Here is an 18,608-nt window from a genome sequence, read left to right as displayed (position 1 = left end):
CCTGTATCAGCCTGTGGCTAGTTGGCAAGTAATGGCTGATTGGATGCGGGGGCTCAATGCTGTCTGCCTCCCAGAGCTTCCATTTGACTGGCCCTGCTCCCCTGGGAATTGTGCATCTGGGAATAGGATGCCAGCTGCTGAGTCAGGGGCTCTTGCTCTTGTAGGTGCCGGTGACCTTCGAGGAGGTGGCCATGTATTTCACCAGGGCTGAGTGGGCTCTGCTGGACCCTGCTCAGAGAGCCCTCTACAGAGCTGTCATGCAGGAGAACTATGAGAACGTGGCCTCGCTAGGTAAGGAGCCCTGTCCCCGCGGTTCATAGGAGGGGAAAGGCAGAGTTCAGGTTCACAATGTCCCACAAGGCAACCTCTGCCCCAGTCAGCACCATCGCAGCACAGCGGTGATACACACACAAACACTCTACGCTCCTTGTGAAAAAACCAGAAGTCTAGCGTGATTGAAGGTCTAGATAACATGAGCTATGAGGCCGGACTGGAAGAACTTTGTTGGTTTAGTTTAGGAAGGAGGAGACAGAGGACATGAGAGCAACTTTCCAGTACATAGAAGGGTATTCCAAGGAGGAGGGAGAATCATAGAATATAGAACTGGAAAATGGTCCTTTAAAAGTTATTTTCCTTGACCTCTGATGATACAATAAGGAGAAATTGGCTTAAACTACAATAAGGGAGTTTGTTAGACATTAGGAAAAATTCCCATCAGGTGGTTAAGTACTGGAATAAATTGCCTAGAGAGGTTGTGGAATCTCAGATATTGGAGATATTTAAGAACATGTTGGATAAATATATAACAGGGATGATCTGCATGGTGCCTGGTCCTGCCATGAATGCAGGGCACTGGACTTGATGACCTCTTTAAATACCTTCCAGTTCCAATGTCCTATCTTCTCTCTGCCAAGGCTATGCTTTGGATTTCATCTGGTGTAGGGGCAGAAGCTACTTTCGCTTGGTCTGCACTCAACCATGGAGCCTACTACACAATCCAGTGCAGATTTTCCTAATATTACTGCCTCTTTCCCTATGCACCTAGTGCTGTGTTGGTGCCTTTACTTACCCCTCGCTGCACCCTGGCAACCACTAGCATGAATGTCACAGTCCTCACAACCCCAGTGGCAGGAATACAGCCTCGTGCACCTACAATACTTAGCATCATTGTTTATCTCCATGTGCAGAATGAATTTTGTTACATGCACCAGTGTGGAGATGACGTGCGACACTACCTCCTGACTGGCACACCTAACGAATTCCTTCTGTGGTGGGGGTGGGAGGGAGCTGAGGTGTTTGGAGTAGGGGAAGGGGCTCAGGGCTACGGTGCAGGGGGGCCTGAGGGGTCTGCTATGGGGGTGCAGGCTCTGGAGTGGGGCAGGAGATGAGGGTTTGGGGTGTGGGGGAAAGGATAGCTCAGTGATTTGAGCATTGTCCTGCTAGACCAAGGGTTGTGAGTTCAGTCATTGAGGGGGCCAGTTAGGGATCTGGGCCTTTTTTTTTTTAACTCTGTCGGGGATGGTGCTAGGTCCTGCTTGAGTTCAGGGAACTGAACTAGATGACCTCCGAAGGGCCCTTCCAGTTCTCTGAGGTAGGGAAAGGTGCAGCTCCGTGCTGCTCTACTTGTTGTGGAAATGGGCTCAGGGCTGAGACAGAGGGCAGCAGTGTGAGTTGAGTGAGGGCTGTGGATGAGAGGATTGCAGTGTGGGAGGTGGCTTAGGGCTGGCACATAAGGCTGAGGTGTCAGGGGGTTGAGGGCTCACACTGGGAATGAGGGGTTTTGGCTATAAGGCTCCCCTGGGGGAGAGGGGGCTTCCCCCTGCTTCTCTCATGGCAGCAGCTGGGGGCCAAGTGAAAGACACCCAGGCAGCTCCCATGGGACTAAGTTGGGCTAGGAAAGGGGAAAACCTACAGGCAAGCACTTCTCTGGGCTGCCATCCCTGCACTTGCCCGGATGCAGTCCATGAGGCTTGGGGCTCCACCCACACTGGAACAGGGAGCCAGCACTCGTGCTCCAGCCACACACAGGGGTGCAGGGCTGGAGCACCAGCATGGGCTCCCCACTGCAAGGGGGATTCAAGCCATTAGCCTCATAGTCTGGATCCAGGCCCATGGTTGTAGGTTCCCCACCCCTGCCACAAATAAAATATGATATTCCTTGACTTCAGCAAAGCTTTTGATAGTCTCCCATAACATTCTTACCCGTACATTAAGGAAGTATGGATTGGATCCATGGACTGTAAGATGGATAGAAAACTGGCTTGACAGATGGGCCCAGTGGCTAGTGGTCAATGGCTCAGTGTCTGGTTGAAGGTCAGTTTCGAGTGGAGTTGTCCTAAGGATCAGTTCTAGGGCCAGTACTGTTCAACATCTTTATGAATGACCTGGATGAGGGGATGGATTGCACCCTCAGCAAATATGCAGATGACACTAAAGTAAGGGATCAGTTAGATACATTGGAGGGTAGGGATAGGGTCCACAGTGACCTAGACGGAGGACTGCGGCAGAAGAAATCTGATGAGGTTCAACAAGGAGAAGTGCAGAATTCTGCACTTGGGAAAGAAGAATCCCAGGCATTGTTACAGGCTGGGGACCAACTGGCTAAGTGGCAGTGCATCAGAAAAGGACCTGGGGATTACAGTGGATAGGAGGCTGGATGTGAGTCAACAGTATGTTCTTGTAACCAAGAAGGCTAACAGCATATTGGGGTGCATTAGAAGGAGCATTTCCACCAAATCCAGAAAAGAGATGCTATTATTCCCCTCCATTCGGCCCTGATGAGGCCACGTCTGCAGTATTGCATCCAGTTTTGGGGCCCCCAGGATGTCAGTGTGTTCAAGCGGGTTCAGCTGAGGGCAGCAAGAGTGATTAAGGGGCTGGAGCATGTGACCTATGAAGAAAGGCTAAGAGATTTGGGCTCTGTAATTTTGCAGATGAGAAGACTGAGCAGTGATTTGACCGCCTTCAGCTTTATGAAGGCAGGGGTCTAAAGAGGATGGAGACAGACTTTTCTCAACAGTGATAGATGACAGAAAAAGAAGCAAAGGTCTGGAGTTAGAGGGAGTGGTGTAGGTTGGAAATTAGGAAAAACTATGTCACCAGGATGGTGGTAAAGCACTGGAATGTGTTACCAAGAATGGTGGTGTCTTCTCCATCCCTATAGGTTTTTAAGTTCCGGCTTGACATAGCGCTGGCTGGGATGATTTAGTTGGGGTTGATCCTGCTTTAGGGAGGGAGCTGGACGAGATGGCCTCCTGAGGTCCCTTCCAGCCCTAGGATTCTATGAACAAAGTGTTAGGCCATGGGGGTCAGTGTGTTTGAGAGCTTTGAGAGTAAGTTTGGGGCAAAGAGCTGCTGTGAGCCTGGAGGGCTGTAAGCACTGGGTGTGGGATGCCAGGAACTGCTGCAGTGGGGTGTTAGGATGCTGAGAAGGGCTGTCTCTAGTAGCAGGTGCTCCAGGAAGTAGGGGTGCTAGCAATGGGAGGGAGCAATTGGACACATTTTTGGCATGAACTGTTGGGGCTTATGACAAAGCAATGATGGAGACATTGGGATGATGAGTGGACAGGGTGGGGAGCAGGAAATCTGGGGGAACTGGTAGTGAAAAGGACCTTGGGTAAAGGGAGGGGAGGAGAGAAGACATGGAGTGGGTGTTCCACGAGGCATGGAAGGATAAAATTAGCTAGAGAAAAGGTGCATGGGAGTGGGGGTGTTTGACAAGACGCTTTCTGGGGCCAAGTTTCAGGCATTGGGTTGGTGGGGGAAGGGAGTCTAAGGGTGCCTGGCTGTGGAGGTGGGGAGGGGGATTGGTTAGAGTGGGGGCTGGGGGTACCTCACTCTGGGGGCAGGGAAGGGCATTGAGCTATGTATTATATATTTATTTTTGTGTCTCTCTCTATATATAGATCTATAACAATAAATTTATAAGTTATGTGATATATATCAATATCTATATATATGTCTGAAAATTGTGGGTACTGGGGGTACTTACATTTTTGTTTAAAAAAGGGGTACTGTATAACAGAATGTTGAGAAACACTGCCCTAGGTAAACCACCTTGTTGAGAAATGGCGCACCTGGGGTACCAGCATGAACACAGCAGCACTGCGACAGGCCTCCAGCACCTGTCCCACAGTGCTTGTTCTGTCCTCTCTACTCATCCGTTTGGACTTCGGTGACCAGCCCTTTGCATTGCTCTGGAAGTTTGAAAGTCCCCTTCCTGTCTGTTAAGTGGTGCATGGAGTAGTCCTAGCACATCTTTCCAGCTGACCATTTCTGCTCCATGCACCAGGAGATCTTCTACTTGGAGCCATACTGAGGTGCTGGACCTCGTCAGAATTTGGGTATAGGAGGCTGTTTAGTCCCACGTCCACGCCAGCCATGTGAATTATGATACCTATGGGCGGATCTCAAGATAAATGACCAAAAGGGGCCACAGACAATCTCTCTTTTCCATCCATGTGTGGAACGTGTATGCGTACTGAGGCATATGTGTATGTGAAGCAACAGTAGAAACAAAACCTGGCTGTGGAGGCTCTGCTAATCAGCTGGGCAGCGTTGGAATCTCTCTGGAGAAGCCACCTAAGTGCTCAGCTTACAGGAAATGCTGTCCCGTAGTGCTGGTTATCCCCACAACACATGCATCCAGACCAATGATCCTGCCAATTTTTTTCCATCCGCGTGCAGCATAAATTGTTTATGGGCTCCAGGGCTTGTGTGAATATGCACCACCATAGAAACAAGACAGCTGTGGGCTCTGGGAGTCATCTGGTCAGCATTTGATTTTCTCCTGTTCAGCTGCACAGGCACACGACTTACGGGGAGCCCTGCCTCAGACTACAGTCAGGCCATGCCTCAAAGAAATCCCCTGCCCTGGAGGTTAACTCACCAGTTTGGGGTGGCTGACAGGCACTCATTCTGGAATGGCCATTCAGCAATAGGTATGTGAGCAGCGAGTGCATTTAAATTGGGTAGCATCTGTGATCTGTCTGGTCAGAGAATCCTACAGCTGGAAGGGACCTCAAGAGGTCACCTAGTCCAGTCCCCCTGCTTAAAGCAGGATTAACCCTAGATCTTTGGGGCATGCCACTTGAAACTGACCACTGAGTAGACACTGAGCCATAGATCACTGTCTGTTGGGCCCAACCAGCTAGCCAGCTTTCTATCCATCTTACAGTCCACATATCCAATCCATGTTGTGGAAGACTGTATCAAAACCTTTACTAAAGTCAAGGTATATCACATCCACTGACTTCCCCAGAGTCATAGACGCTTATCGTAGAAGCTAATCAGATTGGTCAGGCGGGACTTGCCCTTGTTGAATCCATGTTGACTACTCTTGATCACTTTCCCCTCTTCAAAGTGCTTTAGAATGGATTACTTGAGAGTCCCCTCCATGATTTTTCTGGGGACTGAGGTAAGGCTGACCGATCTATAGTTCCCTAGATTGTCCTTTTCCCCTTTTTTAAAGATGGGCACTACATTTGCCTTTTTCCAATCATCCGGGACCTCTCCAAATCTCCACGAGTTTTCAAAGATAATAGCCAAAGGCTCTGCAATGATATCTGCAAATTCCTCAGTACCCTTGGATTCATTAAATCTGGACCCATGGATTTGCGTGCATCTAGCTTTTCTTACTAGCTCTTAACCTGTTCTTCTGCCACCAAGGGCTGCCCACCTCCTTCCCATTCTGCATTGCCTAGTGCCGTAGTTGGGAAGCTGACCTTGTCTGTGAAGACTGAGGCAAAAAAGCATTGAGTACTTCAGCCTTTCCAACATCATCCATCACCAGGTTACCTCTCTCATTTAGTAATGGCCCCACACCCTCCCTAAAAACCCTCTTATTGTTAACATACTTGTAGAAACCTTTCTTGTTACCTTTCACATTCCTTGCTAGCTATAGTTCCAGTTGTGCTTTCGCTTTCCTGATTACTCCCCAGCATTCTCCAGCCATATAAATATGCTCCTCCTTTGTCATCAGTCCAAGTTTCCACTTCATGTGTGCATACCTTTTGAATTTAAACTCATGAAGTACTTCCCTGGTAAGCCAGGCTGGTTTCTTACCATATTTGCTCTTTTACTGCGCATGGGGATGGTTTGTTCCTGTGTCTTCGGTTAGACTTCTTTAAAATACTTCCAGTTCTGCTGAACTCCTTTCCCCTTCGTATTAGTTTCCCAGGGGATCCTGCCCATCATTTCTCTCAGGGAGTCAAAATCTGCTCTTCTGAAATCACGGGTTTTTATTTTACTGCTCACCTTTCTTCCTTTTAGCAGACTACTGAAATCTACCTTGTCATGGTCGCTGCAGCCCAGGTTGCCACCCACTTGTTTCTCCTACTAGCTCTTCCTGTTTTGTGAGCAGCAGGTCAAGCTGTGCACAGCCCCTGGTTGGTTCCTTCAGCGCTTATACCAGGAAGTTATCCCCAGCATTCTCCAAAAACTTCCTGGATTGTCTGTGTGCTGCTGTATGGGTCTCCCAACAAATGTCTGGGTGATTAAAGTCTCCCTTGAGAACCAGGGCCTGTGATTTGGCAGCTTCTCTTAGTTGTCTGAGGGAATCCTCATCTACCTGATCTATAGCAGACACCAACCACAACATCAGTTCTGTTGCTTCTGCCTCTAAGTTTAAACCAAAGACTCTCCATTGGCTTTTCTCCCTTCATATACTGGAGCTCTGAGCAGTCATACTGCTCTTGCGCATATATCACAACTGCTCCTCCTCTTCTCCCCTGCATGTCCTTCCTGAACAGTTTATACCCATCCATGACTATGCTCCAGTTAAGTGAGTCACCTCATCTAGTCTCCGTTATTCCAGTCACCTCATACTTTGATTGTGCCAGGGTCTCTAGCCGCTCCTGTTTGTTTCCTAGGCTGCTTAGGTTTGTGAGCACCTACCACCATGCTTTCTCTAGAAGAAAAGATGGCAGAACTCAAGCTCCAATCTGCCCCCCTGCTCCGAGGTCCAACCCCCCAAACGGGGTCCAGAACTGCCCCTAAGCATCTTAACTGCCCCCAGTGTGGGGCCCAAACCGCCCTTGGGTGGCTTAACAGCCCGGCGCAGGACGTGAGCCACCTCCCAGCGACTTAACAGCCCCTGCATGGGGCCCAAGTAGGGTTCCCAGATTTTTAGAATGCTTATGAGGAACAATGTCCTTCCCTGTCCCCCGCAGATCTAAGCCCCCCCCGCCCTAACCCAGTCCCCCTCCCCTAGACCCAGCCCCCCATCTCCCCCTGTTCTAACCCAGTCCCCCTCCCCCAAAACCAGGTACCCCCAGCTGTAACCCAATCCCCCTTCCCTAGACCCAGGCCCCACAATCCCCCTTTCTCTAATCCAATCCCCCTCCCCCAGAGCCAGTCACCCCGAGTCCCCTGTTCTAACCCAACACCCTACCCTCCTCCAGAGCCAGGCACCCCTAGCCCCCCACTCCAACCCATCCCCCTCCCATGCCTCATAGCCAGGCAGTCCCAGCCCTCCGCTGTAACCCAATCCCCCCTCCCCTCCCCCACAGCCAGGTAGCCACAGCCCCCCACTCTAAATAAATGCCCTCTACCTCCTGCAGAGCGAGGCACCCTCACCAGGGGCTGAATGCTGTGGCTTACCAGAGCCACTGCCACCGCCACCTGAGGAGCAGCAGCCCTTGTGCAAGCCAGGACCTGAGCTGGGATCCATGTGAGGTGTGCCGGCTGGAGCCGCACCCCACGTGAGCCATGCCAGCAGGAGCCAGAGCAGTGCCCCGTGTGAGCCGCACCACTGGAGCCAGGTCCCATGCAAGCCATGCCGGAAAAATGGTGGAGCTGCCAGCAGTGCGGGCTGGATCAAAAGGCTCCACAGGCCAGATTCTGGCCCATGGGCTGGACACCCCTGCCCTAGCCCCACACCATACAGAGCTCCGACCCTGGCCCGTTGACACAGAAGGGGCTTGTGGGCTGGGGAGGGCTCCACCCTCATGCTGTGCAAGGCTCCAGCCCCAGCTCTGCAGGCCTCTGGCCCCAGTGACTCTGGGGCAGGAGCTCCAGTCCCACGGGAGATCGGGGGGGGGGGGGGGCGCGGTGCTCAGCCCCATACTGTACAGGACTCGGGCCTGGTCCAGCTCCCCCCCACCCCCAACTCCAGCTCATCCTTTCCTGCCCCCAGCCCAACTACACACCTGAGCAAGGCTGGGGCTGGCGGCAGCATTCTAGCAGGGCAGCAGGTGGAGGTGGGCAGCTCAAAGCTGCATTTTAAAAATAGCAGTGGGGGCAGGAAGAAAAAAGCCCTGACCTTAGATAGTTAGCTGATTGGCCTACTTTCTCCTTTCAACTGAGTGGTCCTCCTTGGCTGCTGCTACTTCCCTACCCACTTACCTCAGGGTTTGTGAGACCATCCCCCGATGAACCTAATTTAAAGTCCTCCTCACTAGGTTTGCAAGCCTGCCTGCAAAGATGCTCTTTCCTCTCTTCGTTAGGTGGATCCCGTCTCTTCCGAGCAATCCTTGTTCCCGAAACAGAATCCAATGCTCGAAGAAACCAAATCCTCTCTTTGACGGCACCTGTGCAACCACACATTTACTTCCACAATTCGACAGTCTCTACCTGAACCCCTTCCTTCAACCGGTAGGATGGACGAGAACACCACTTGTGTTCCATATTCCTGGATCTTCCTCCCTAGAGTTACATAAGCCCCAGTGATCGGCTCAAGGTTGTTCTTTGCTGTGTCACTAGTTCCTACATGGAGAATTAGGAAGGGTAATAATCCACAGGTTTGATGATTTTTGGCAGTCTCTCTGTTACATCCTGTATTCTAGCTCCTGATAAGCAGCAAACTACCCGTGATTCTAGGTCTGGAGGACAGATGGATGACTCTGTCCTTCTTAGGAGTGAGTCCCCAACCACCACCACTTGTCTTCTTCTCTTGGGGGTGGTGGTTGTAGAACAGCCATTCCTAGGACTACTCATCCCAGGCCTTCCATTCAGTTGTGTTGTCTTCTGATTCCTTCCCTCAGGGGTCTCTGACATAGCATTCTCCACCGTGCCATCCATGCAGAGAGCCTGAAAGCAGTTGCTCACCTCCACTGGAATTGAAGATACCTGAATTGGCTTCTCCTGGAGGTTACATGCTTCCCAGTTTTCTTCTTTGTTCTGAACTGCCCTCACTGGTTGCTCAGCTTGCTGTGCTTGGAGGACTAAATGCTGCCATCTGTTGAGGAAGTCTTCACCTTCTCTGATGGACCAGAGGGTTGATATTTGCACCTCAAGTTCTATAACCTTCTCTTCCAAGATGTTGACCAGTCTGCACTTCTGGCAGGAAGACAAACATGGCACATACTGTGCAGGTCACAGCAGCTGACTTGTCAGTAGACTTGTCACCATCCATTTTTCCATTTCTTCGTAGATTTCCCTCAGATGATATTAGTACCACCTTGAAGGGCAGAAGAAAAACAAAACTATAAATATATATCTGGTGTATATCTGGTGTTAACAACAGTCCCCCTGTGAATTGTAGCATTTTGGCTTCACAGATTTAACTGCAAGGTCTCGGCCTTCCTTGTTACCGCCCGGTGAACACCTGTGCAGGACAAAGATGCAGCCTCAAAGGACTGATGACTGGATGCATCATTTCTCAGGCTGCTGCTGAAAAGAAAGAATTGATGGACTGGAGGGACAATTAGAGGAGGGAGTGGAAGGCGAATACTGACTGCCCAGAACGAAGACACAGCATGGCTCTTAAACGTTGAGTGCCAAGTAACACAGTGCAGGCGCGCTGCTAGCACTGTAGACAGAGCAGCTCCTTGACCACCCTCCTGCCACCACCATAGGAGAGGCCCAGGACTGAAGATAGTTGGATCACCCCCCAGAACCAGCATGTCCTGGATCTCCCATTCTAGGTCCTGTGTCTTGTTTTTTTATGCCTACGAATGTTGCACCCTTTATGGACTGGGAGTGCTTTTCTCTGTTTGGTGGATAGCCAAATTACTGAGTCCAGGCCGATCAGAGAACAGCTGTTGGTGTGAATGCAGCACTTCCCTGATCTCTGTCTTCTGGGCAGGGGTTAGCTGGTCAGAGAGGGAAATAGATTCTGGCAAGGAGCCAACTCCAGTCCCAGTGAGCAGATCCACTAAGGGATCATCTCCTTTGCCCCTCTCGGTGCCTGCATATGGCCAGCTGTCTGTCCCGGTGTGGTTTCATCACGTTTACGTGGTACACCCAGTGGCAGTGAACCCAGTTCGACAGTTCCACCACACCTCATTTAGCTTTTGGATGACCTTGAAGGGATAATCCGAGGCAGCTTGCTGCTTGTTCCACAGTATGGGCATGAGAACCCTCACTTGGTCCCCAGTGGCATAGTTTTGGGCCTGGGCATTGCAATCATACCAGACTTTCTGCTTCCCTTGGGCCCTGGCCAGATTCTCCCTGGCCAGACCCATGAGCTCGGCAAGCTTTTTCTGGAAAGCCAATAATACTCCACCATCGATTTCCCCTTCAGGGAATCCCCTCCCATTCATCTCTTAGTAGGTGTCCCTGCACCCTCCTCCCATACAGCAGCTGTGCCTGCCTGGGGAACCTCCCTGTATGCAAACAGCAGGTGGGGTAGGTACTTGTCTCAGTATTGTAGTTGCTGGTTCATAAAAATTTTCTGCATCTGTGTTAGGGTCCCTTTGAACCTCTACACCAGCCTGTGGATCTGAGGGTGGTAGGGTGAGGCCCAGGTGTTCCAGACCCCACACTTCTCCTACAAGCTTTGCAGCAGAGCTGACATGAAATTGGACTCCTGGTCAGTAAGGACATTCTTGGGGAAACCCACTCAGCTGCATATGGACAGCAGTGCATCTGCTGCAGTGTCATCCTCAGTCGAGGTCAGGGCCAAAGCTTCTGGGTAGTGAGTAGCAAAATCTACCACCACCAAATGTATTTCTTCCCAGAACAGGTCACCTTACTGAAGGGCCCCACTAAGTCCAAGGACACTTTCTGGAAAGGATCGTCTATGATAGGTAGGGGTCTCAAGGTGGCATTCCCTTTGCCTTGTGCCGTCCACACCCTCTGGCAGGGGTCACAGAACTGGCAATATCAATGGACAGCAGCAAAGACTCCTGGCCAGAAAAAGTTCTGTAACAGCCTCTTCCTGGTGAGCTGGATTCCCTGGTGCCCTGTGAGCAGGACATTGTGGGCCAGGTACGGCAGCCTGTGATGTGACTTTTAGGGAACCATCAGCTGCCTCCGAACCCTCCATGGTTCCATTTTGTATGTGGGAATTCATTCCCAGTACAGGAATCCCTTCTCCTGCAGGAATCTCTCCCTACAGCCCTCCCCCAATGGTGGGGTTGGGCTGAGGCTGGCCAGTTCCCCCAGCTTCTGCGAGGAGGGATCTCTCTGCAGCTCAGCCTGGAACTCCATTGCCAGAGAAGAGAAGGAAACTGCTTCGCCCTCCCTGCCTGGCTCCAGGATCACCAGCGTGTGAGTTCCCGCTCTTGGGGGGCCCCTGTCTCCCAAGGTAGGCCCCTGTGGCTCTGGCTGGGCATCCTCCCCTGGACCAAGGAAGAGCTCCCCTCACTTCCTTTGGCTGCAGGTCAAGACCAGGGTCCAAGGATGTTCAAATGGTCGATGTTCCAAATCACCCACCATTAGTACATCAGTGGGCAGATAATGGTATATCCCTCCCTCTTTATCCCCCCATTTCAGGTGCACCCTTGCTATGGGCACCTTGAAAGGGGTCTTGTCTATTCCCATAAGTTACGAGGGAGTTGGGCATCAGCCAGTCTGGTGCCACCACCCGGGGCTGAGCTAGCCTCACATCTGCACCCATATCCCAGAACCCCACGACCTTCCTCTCATCTGCCTCAAGGGCTATGAGGCATTCTCTCTGCAGAGGCGGTCCAGCCCCCACCCTGTAAATTGAGCCCTGTGCATCTGGGCCCCCGAGTAGCTGACCTGTGGATCTGGCTCCTCCCAAGCTGAGGGCAAACTGTCATCCCCTTCTGCCTGGGCAGCCAGTCTCCCTGGGGGCTGGGACCCCACCCAGTTGATTCCATGAGGCCCCTGCCTGCTTGGCCTGTCTGGGAACTTGTGTCACTGAGCCTTTCTATGACCCTTCCGCACACATCGATAACAGATCAGGTCTCGTTGGATCCCTCAGGTTGGCTGGCCTGCTCTGGAATTGGCTGTCTCCTTCAAGGGTGAAAGGGGTTTATCAGAGTATCCCTGCTGGGGGGCCCCAGGGTGAATCCTCTTCTGCACTGCTATGTCCCATTCCCTCTGGCATTCGCCATCACACAGAATCACAGAATCATAGGGCTGGAAGGGACCTCAGGAGGTCATCTAGTCCAGCCCCCTGCTTCAAGCAGGATCAACCCCTACTAAGTCATCCCAGCCGGGACCTTGTCCAGCCGGGACTTAAAAACCTCAAGCGATGGAGAATCCACCACCTCTCTAGGCAACGCATTCCAAGGTTTCACCACCCGCCTGGTGAAGAAGTTTTTCCTAATATCTAACCTACACCTTTCCTTCTTCAACTTCTGACCATTACTCCTTGTTCTGCCATCTGACACCACTGAGTACAGTTTCTCACCCTCCTTTTTAGAGCTCCCCTTCAGGAAGTTGAAGGCTGCTATTAAATCACCTCTAAGTCTTCTCTTCTGTAAACTAAACAAGCCCAAATCCCCCAGCCTATCCTCATAGGTCTTGTGCTCCAGACCCTTAACCATTTTTGTTGCAGTTCACTGAACCTGCTCTAGCAAATCCACATCCTTTTTATACTGGGGGGCCCAAAACTGGACACAATATTCCAGATGTGGCCTCACCAGTGCCGAATAAAGAGGAATAACTACTTCCCTAGATCTGCTCGAAATGCTCCTCCTAATGCACCCCACTATGCCGTTAGCTTTCTTGGCTACAAGGGCACACTGTTTACTCATATACAGCCTTTCATCCACCATAACCCCTAGGTCCCTTTCCATCATACTGCTGCTGAGCCAGTCGGTCCCCAGCCTGTAACAATGTTTGGCGCCCCAGGTGCAGGACTCTACACTTCTCCATATTGAACCGCATCAGATTTCTTTTGGCCCAGTCCTCCAATTTATCCAGGTCCCTCTGGATTCTCTCTCTACCCTCCAACGTATCTACCTCTCCCCCTAGTTTTGTGTCATCCGCAAACTTGCTGAGGGTGCAACCCAGTCCCTTATGCAGGTCATTAATAAAGATGTTGAATAACACTGGCCCCAGAACCAAGCCTTGCAGCACTCCGCTTGAAACAGACCGCCATCCAGATATTGATCCATTGACCACTACCCGTTGGGCCCGACCATCAAGCCAGCTTTCTGTCCATCTTATAGTCCAAGGATCCAATCCGTATTTCCTTAACTTATGGACAAGAATGCTGTGGGAGACCGTATCAAAAGCCTTGCTGAAGTCATGGTATATCACATCCACTGACTTTCTCGTGTCCACAGAGCTTGTTACCTCGTCATAGAAGCTGATCAGATTGGTGAGGCAGGACTTGCCCCTGGTGAATCCATGTTGGCTACTTTTGATCACTTTCCCCTCTTCCAAGTGCTTCAAAATTGATTACTTGAGGATTCCCTCCATTATTTTCCCAGGGATTGAGGTAAGGCTGACGGGTCTATAGTTCCCTGAATTGTCCTTCTTTCCTTTTTTAAAGATGGGCACTACGTTTGCCTTCTTCCAGTCATCTGGTATCCCCCCCGATCTCCAAGAGTCTTCAAGAATAATGGCCAAAGGTTCAGCAATGACCTCTGCCAATTCCCTCGGCACCCTTGGGTACATTAAATCCAGACCCATGGACTTGTGCACATCTAGTTTTTCTAGATAGCTCATAACTTGTTCCTTCCCCACAGATGGCTGCCCTCCACCTTCCCATACTGCATCATGTAGCACCATCATTGGGAAGTTGACTTTATCTGTGAAGACTGACGCAAAAAAAGCATTGAGTACTTCAGCTTTTCCTACATCATCTGTCACTCGGTTACCTCCCTCATCCAGTAATGGCCCCACACCTTCTCTGATAACCCGTTTATTGTTCACATGCCTGTAGAAACCCTTCTTGTTCCTTACTTCACATCCCTTGCCAGCTGCAGTTCCAACTGTGCTTTTGCTTTCCTGATTACTGCCCGGCATTCTCCAGCCATATGTTTATAGTCCTCCTTAGTCAGCTGTCCTCGTTTCCATTTCTTGTATGCATCCTTTTTGAATTTAAGCTGACTAAGGATTTCCCTGTTAAGCCAAGCTGGTTGCCTACCATGTTTGCATTTCTTACTACGCAGCAGGATTGTTTGTTCCTGTGCCTTCAATAAGACTTGTTTAAAATACTTGCAGTTCTCTTCAACTCTTTTCACCTTCATCTTCATTTCCCAAAGGATCCTGCTCATCCAGTCTCTTAGGGAGTCAAAGTCTGCTCTGTAAACTTGTCAGCCAGCTGCCCTGCGCTTTGTGGGCCCATCGGCTTCCAGTCCATCAGCCGCTTTCTCAGATGAGCAGATTTCATACAGCTGCTCCAGCACCAGCAGATCAACCAGTTCCTCTATGGTCTTGGCCTCTACCCCATCTGTCCATATGCAGGCATACTGCTCCCGGTACTGCATCGACTCCTCGTAAGTCTCCTCAGGGACTTTCTGTTCACTCTGGAACTTTTTCTGATATGCTTCAGCGGTCAGCCTGAGCTTGCATAGCATGGCCCTTTTGAATAGGTCATAATCCCCTTCTTAACCCATCCATCTGGCTGGGTTAAGCCCCTTCCTGAGCCTCAGCTGTGCAGAGGCCTGGGGTGTCCCCACGACTTGATTGGTGCTCCCCGTGGGGTCTGGCCCCAAGTCCAAGGAGCGATCGTTCTCTTCCAGCTGGGAAATGAGCTGGGCTTTGGTGGTTTTGCCACTAGAGATCCCTTTCTCCTTGCCTAACCAGAAAATGTCTGTTTTAAGGAGCTGATAATACACCATTGCTGCTGTTCATGGAAGGCCCCTTTAGTGTGCCAGCCTCTTTGTAGGTCACACCTCCCAGGGGTTAGACTGTAGACCCCACTGCCTCTGGGGACTGCGCCTCACTGCCCTTCAGCATGCCTTTGCCATCCGCCTTTCTTTCACCTTCACCCCTTTCACTTATTGTCAGATGTTCCATCCATGGGGATGTAATGGGGTTCAGGGTCCCCAGCTCTGCACCCCATCCACAGCCATTAGTGACTGTCACTCAGCAGGTGGAAGGGAAGGTTTATTAGGCAACAGAAATACAACATGGTACAGAATCATCAGCGGAGCTACCCATATTGTGGGGGAGGAGATCCCCCAGAGGGAACTAAGCCTGGAAATCCTGCTTTGGGCCTTGCCTGCTTTGTTCCACTCCAGCCTCCAGATGAACTCCCCTAACTGCCTGGGCTTCTAATTCGTAAACCAGGCAATCTCCACCCCCTCTTTGTCTGCTGCCTGGGAATCAGTTACCTGGTCGCCTAGGTTAGAAATGGTCAGGCCTGGTTGCCAAGGTTGCAGCCACCTATACCCTATGTGAGCTGCTCCCCACCTCCACTTCATCACATGCTGTCCAGCACTGCAGACTCCCAACAAGCCAATTCACTCCACCCCTTTTCCCCATGCAGTTTAGCTCTGGTGAGCTGCCATAGCCATTGCACAGCATATGAGACAGCAGAGCTGCATATGATGCCTGGAGACACACACATCTGTAAACGTGCCACAGTCTCACCTCCTTCTTCCTCCAACCCCCACCTCCCCATAAAGTGTGCGAGTGTCATGCTCTGTGTCTGTTCTACATTTCTTATTTTTAATAAGTTAAATTCTTAGGATTCAAAGCACACACAAGCACATCCCAGCAAAGCCACAGACTCTGTTGGGTGAAACACATTGTAGGGAGCAGAGACCCCACTAGCATTGCAGCCTGTGCGCTGTCCCATGTTTGGTATCAAATGTTACCAGCTTTCAGCATTATATTAGAACATAAGAACAAAAGAACGGCCATACTGAGTCAGACCAAAGGTCCATCTAGCCCAGTATCCTGTCTGCCCACAGTAGCCAATGCCAGGCGCCCCAGAGGAGGTGAACCGAAAACAATGATCAAGCGATTTGTCTCCTGCCATCCATCTCCCACCTTCGACAAAAAGCTAGGCACCATACCTTACCCCTTGCTAATAGCCATCTATCAGTTGCTGCATTGAGGCTTCCATGATCCCTATGGCCCTGCACTGTGCTCTTCTAATAGCCCTAGTCTCATGTTGTTCAAACTCAGCTTCCTGGTGCTGAGGCTCAGTGGTCCAGCCCTCAGAGAAGATTTCACCCCCTGCTGTAACAAATGTTATGGAGAGTGCAGCATGTGACTATAACCATAGGTATGTTGTCATTAAACGGATCCAGCTTGCCCTTCACCAGCAGGCTTTTAAACAGCCAAAAGTACACCCTGCAGTCATTTGGCAGCTGCTCAGGCTGTTGTTGAACCACTTCTTACTGCTGTCAAGGCTCCCTGTATATGGCTTCATAAGTCATAGCATTAAGGGGTAGGTGGCGTCTTCCAGGATCATAACTGGAATTTCAACTTCATCCACTGTGATCATCTGGTCCACGAAGAAAATTCCCACTTGCAGCTTCCTGAGCAGACCAGTATTCTGAAAGGTGCCCCTCTTTAGACCAGCCTGTGTTAATGTCTGTGAAACACGATGATTCATAAGCGCCTGCAGAACCATGGAAAAGTACCCCTTCTAGTTCATGTGCCTAGGATAGGTGTTCTGGTGGCAGAATTTGAATATGCATGCTCGCTCGCTCTCTCTCTCTCTCTCTCTCACACACACCCCCACACCCTGCAGTTAGGGAAGCCCATCTGTGCAAAGCCATGAACAATTTCACATGCATTGCACGCAGTCACAGTCTTTCAGAGCAGGATGCAGTTGTCAGCCCTGCACAGCTCTATCAACATGAGGCCAGCAGTCAACTTCCGCACTCCAAATGGCTTGGCGAGTGAGTGGAAGCTGCCTGATGTAGCTAGCTTCCTTGCTGCAATTACCACATGCTTCTCCATTGGCAGGGAGCTCTCACTTGCATCCTTGCACTGCAGGATTGGGGTTAGCACATCACACAGTCCCAGGAAAGTGGCTTTCCTTATTCAAAGTAAAGGTCAGCACTGGAGTGGGTCCAGCAGAGGGTAATGAAAATGGTTAAGGGGATAGAGCACATGACCTATGAGGAGAGGCTGAGGGACCTGGTCTTAGTTTGCAAAAGAGAAGAGTGAGGGCTGATTTGATAGCAGCCTTCAACTTCCTAAAGGAGGGCTCTAAAGAAGATGGAAAGAGGCTGTTCTCTGTAGTGATGGATGGCAGGATAAGAAGCAATGATCTAAAGTTACAGAGGGGAAGGTGTAGGTTGGATATTAGGAAAAACTATTTCACCAGGAGAGTGGTGAAGCACTGGAGTGTGTTACTTAGAGAGGTGTTGGAATCTCCATCCCTAGAGGTTTTTAAGTCCCAGCTGGGTGATTTAGATGGGGTTGATCCTGCTTTAGGCAGGGGGCTGGACTCGATGACATCTTGAGGTCCCTTCCAGCCCTAGTATTCCATGATTCTATAGCCACAGTTCATCAGCCCAAACTTGCTCTGATCCTGCTTGCTTCCTGAGCCCCTAAGTGGCATTCCACTGTGGTCAACACTTCTGTGCGTGCCACAAGACATCTGTGTGCGGTGAGCTCAGTGTCTTGACTCCTCCTCATAACTTTGTAGCTTAAGAAATAACTTGTCTGCCATTTGTGACATTAGTGAGACTTGTCAACATTTTCTTCAACAGTTCAGGATCCATTCCCACAGACCAGAGAGGTAGAATGTGCTGCAGAAAAGCTATTGGCAGATGGTGCAAAATGCAGACGAAAGCACAGGGGATTCTGGGATGTGAAGCAGTGCATCATGGGGCATTGGAACAGAGCCCAGGATGCCCTGAAACCCTCTCTCCACCTTCCCACAAGCATCAGCGGGAGAAGAGGAAGAGGTGCACTGTGGGATAGCTGTCCAGAGTGCACTGCTTTGAATGCCATGGCAAATGCTACAACTGTAGTTGCTCTGTTGCTCTGACAGTTGGCTGTGTGGATGCACAACAGTGTTTTCACTACTGTGCTGTAAATGACAGCACTTTACATCTGCCTGAGTGTCTCCTTTCAGTTTTCAGACCTTGTGCCTTTCCTCCTCTTGTGCTGTCTCTGGGCTTTTCTTTGTCTGTAAGAAGCAGTTCCAGGGGGATTTGCCATCTGGAGGCATCATATTTTGTGAGATGGAGTTAGCTGCTCTGAGTTTTAGGAACCCCTTTCATTAGGAGAGTCTGGCTGTGCAAGTGGGCATGAACATAGAAGAGTTCCTGTACCATTGGGAACATGGGGAACTGGTCCCAGGATGCTTTAAAACGGGCAGGGAATTTTGTGTGTTTGTAACCAATGTCCCATGAATTTTCCTGATCTCATGTGTCCTCCTTCCTCTGAGCAGGGTTTCCAGTGTCCAAACCTAATGTCATCTCCCAGCTGGAACGAGGGGAAGAGCCGTTGTCCCCAGATCTCCAGAGCTCAGAGGAAAGAGAGATCCTGAGAGGCAGCTATACAGGTGATTATTAAACCAACTCAGCACCTGAAGGATGCAGCTGGGTTCCCAG

The 18,608-nt window shown here is 50.6% G+C and overlaps 1 protein-coding gene across 3 annotated transcripts in view; it reads left to right on the top strand.

The window, feature by feature from the left end:
* Window positions 1-18,608, top strand: part of LOC142024724 (uncharacterized) — a 46,843-nt gene that overhangs the window by 18,544 nt on the left and 9,691 nt on the right. For all 3 annotated transcript variants that reach the window (XR_012648509.1, XR_012648510.1, XM_075016893.1), the window contains exons 3-4: window positions 165-291; window positions 18,446-18,559. Coding sequence is in view for 1 of the 3 variants with exons in the window: in XM_075016893.1 (XP_074872994.1) it covers window positions 165-291; window positions 18,446-18,559 (241 nt within the window). In the remaining 2 variants the exon portion in view is untranslated. The remainder of the gene's footprint in view (window positions 1-164; window positions 292-18,445; window positions 18,560-18,608) is intronic.

This window comes from Carettochelys insculpta, chromosome 22 (genome assembly GCF_033958435.1).
Source record: "Carettochelys insculpta isolate YL-2023 chromosome 22, ASM3395843v1, whole genome shotgun sequence".
NCBI classification, from domain to species: domain Eukaryota; kingdom Metazoa; phylum Chordata; order Testudines; family Carettochelyidae; genus Carettochelys; species Carettochelys insculpta.
This window is presented reverse-complemented; position numbering and strand designations above follow the sequence as displayed.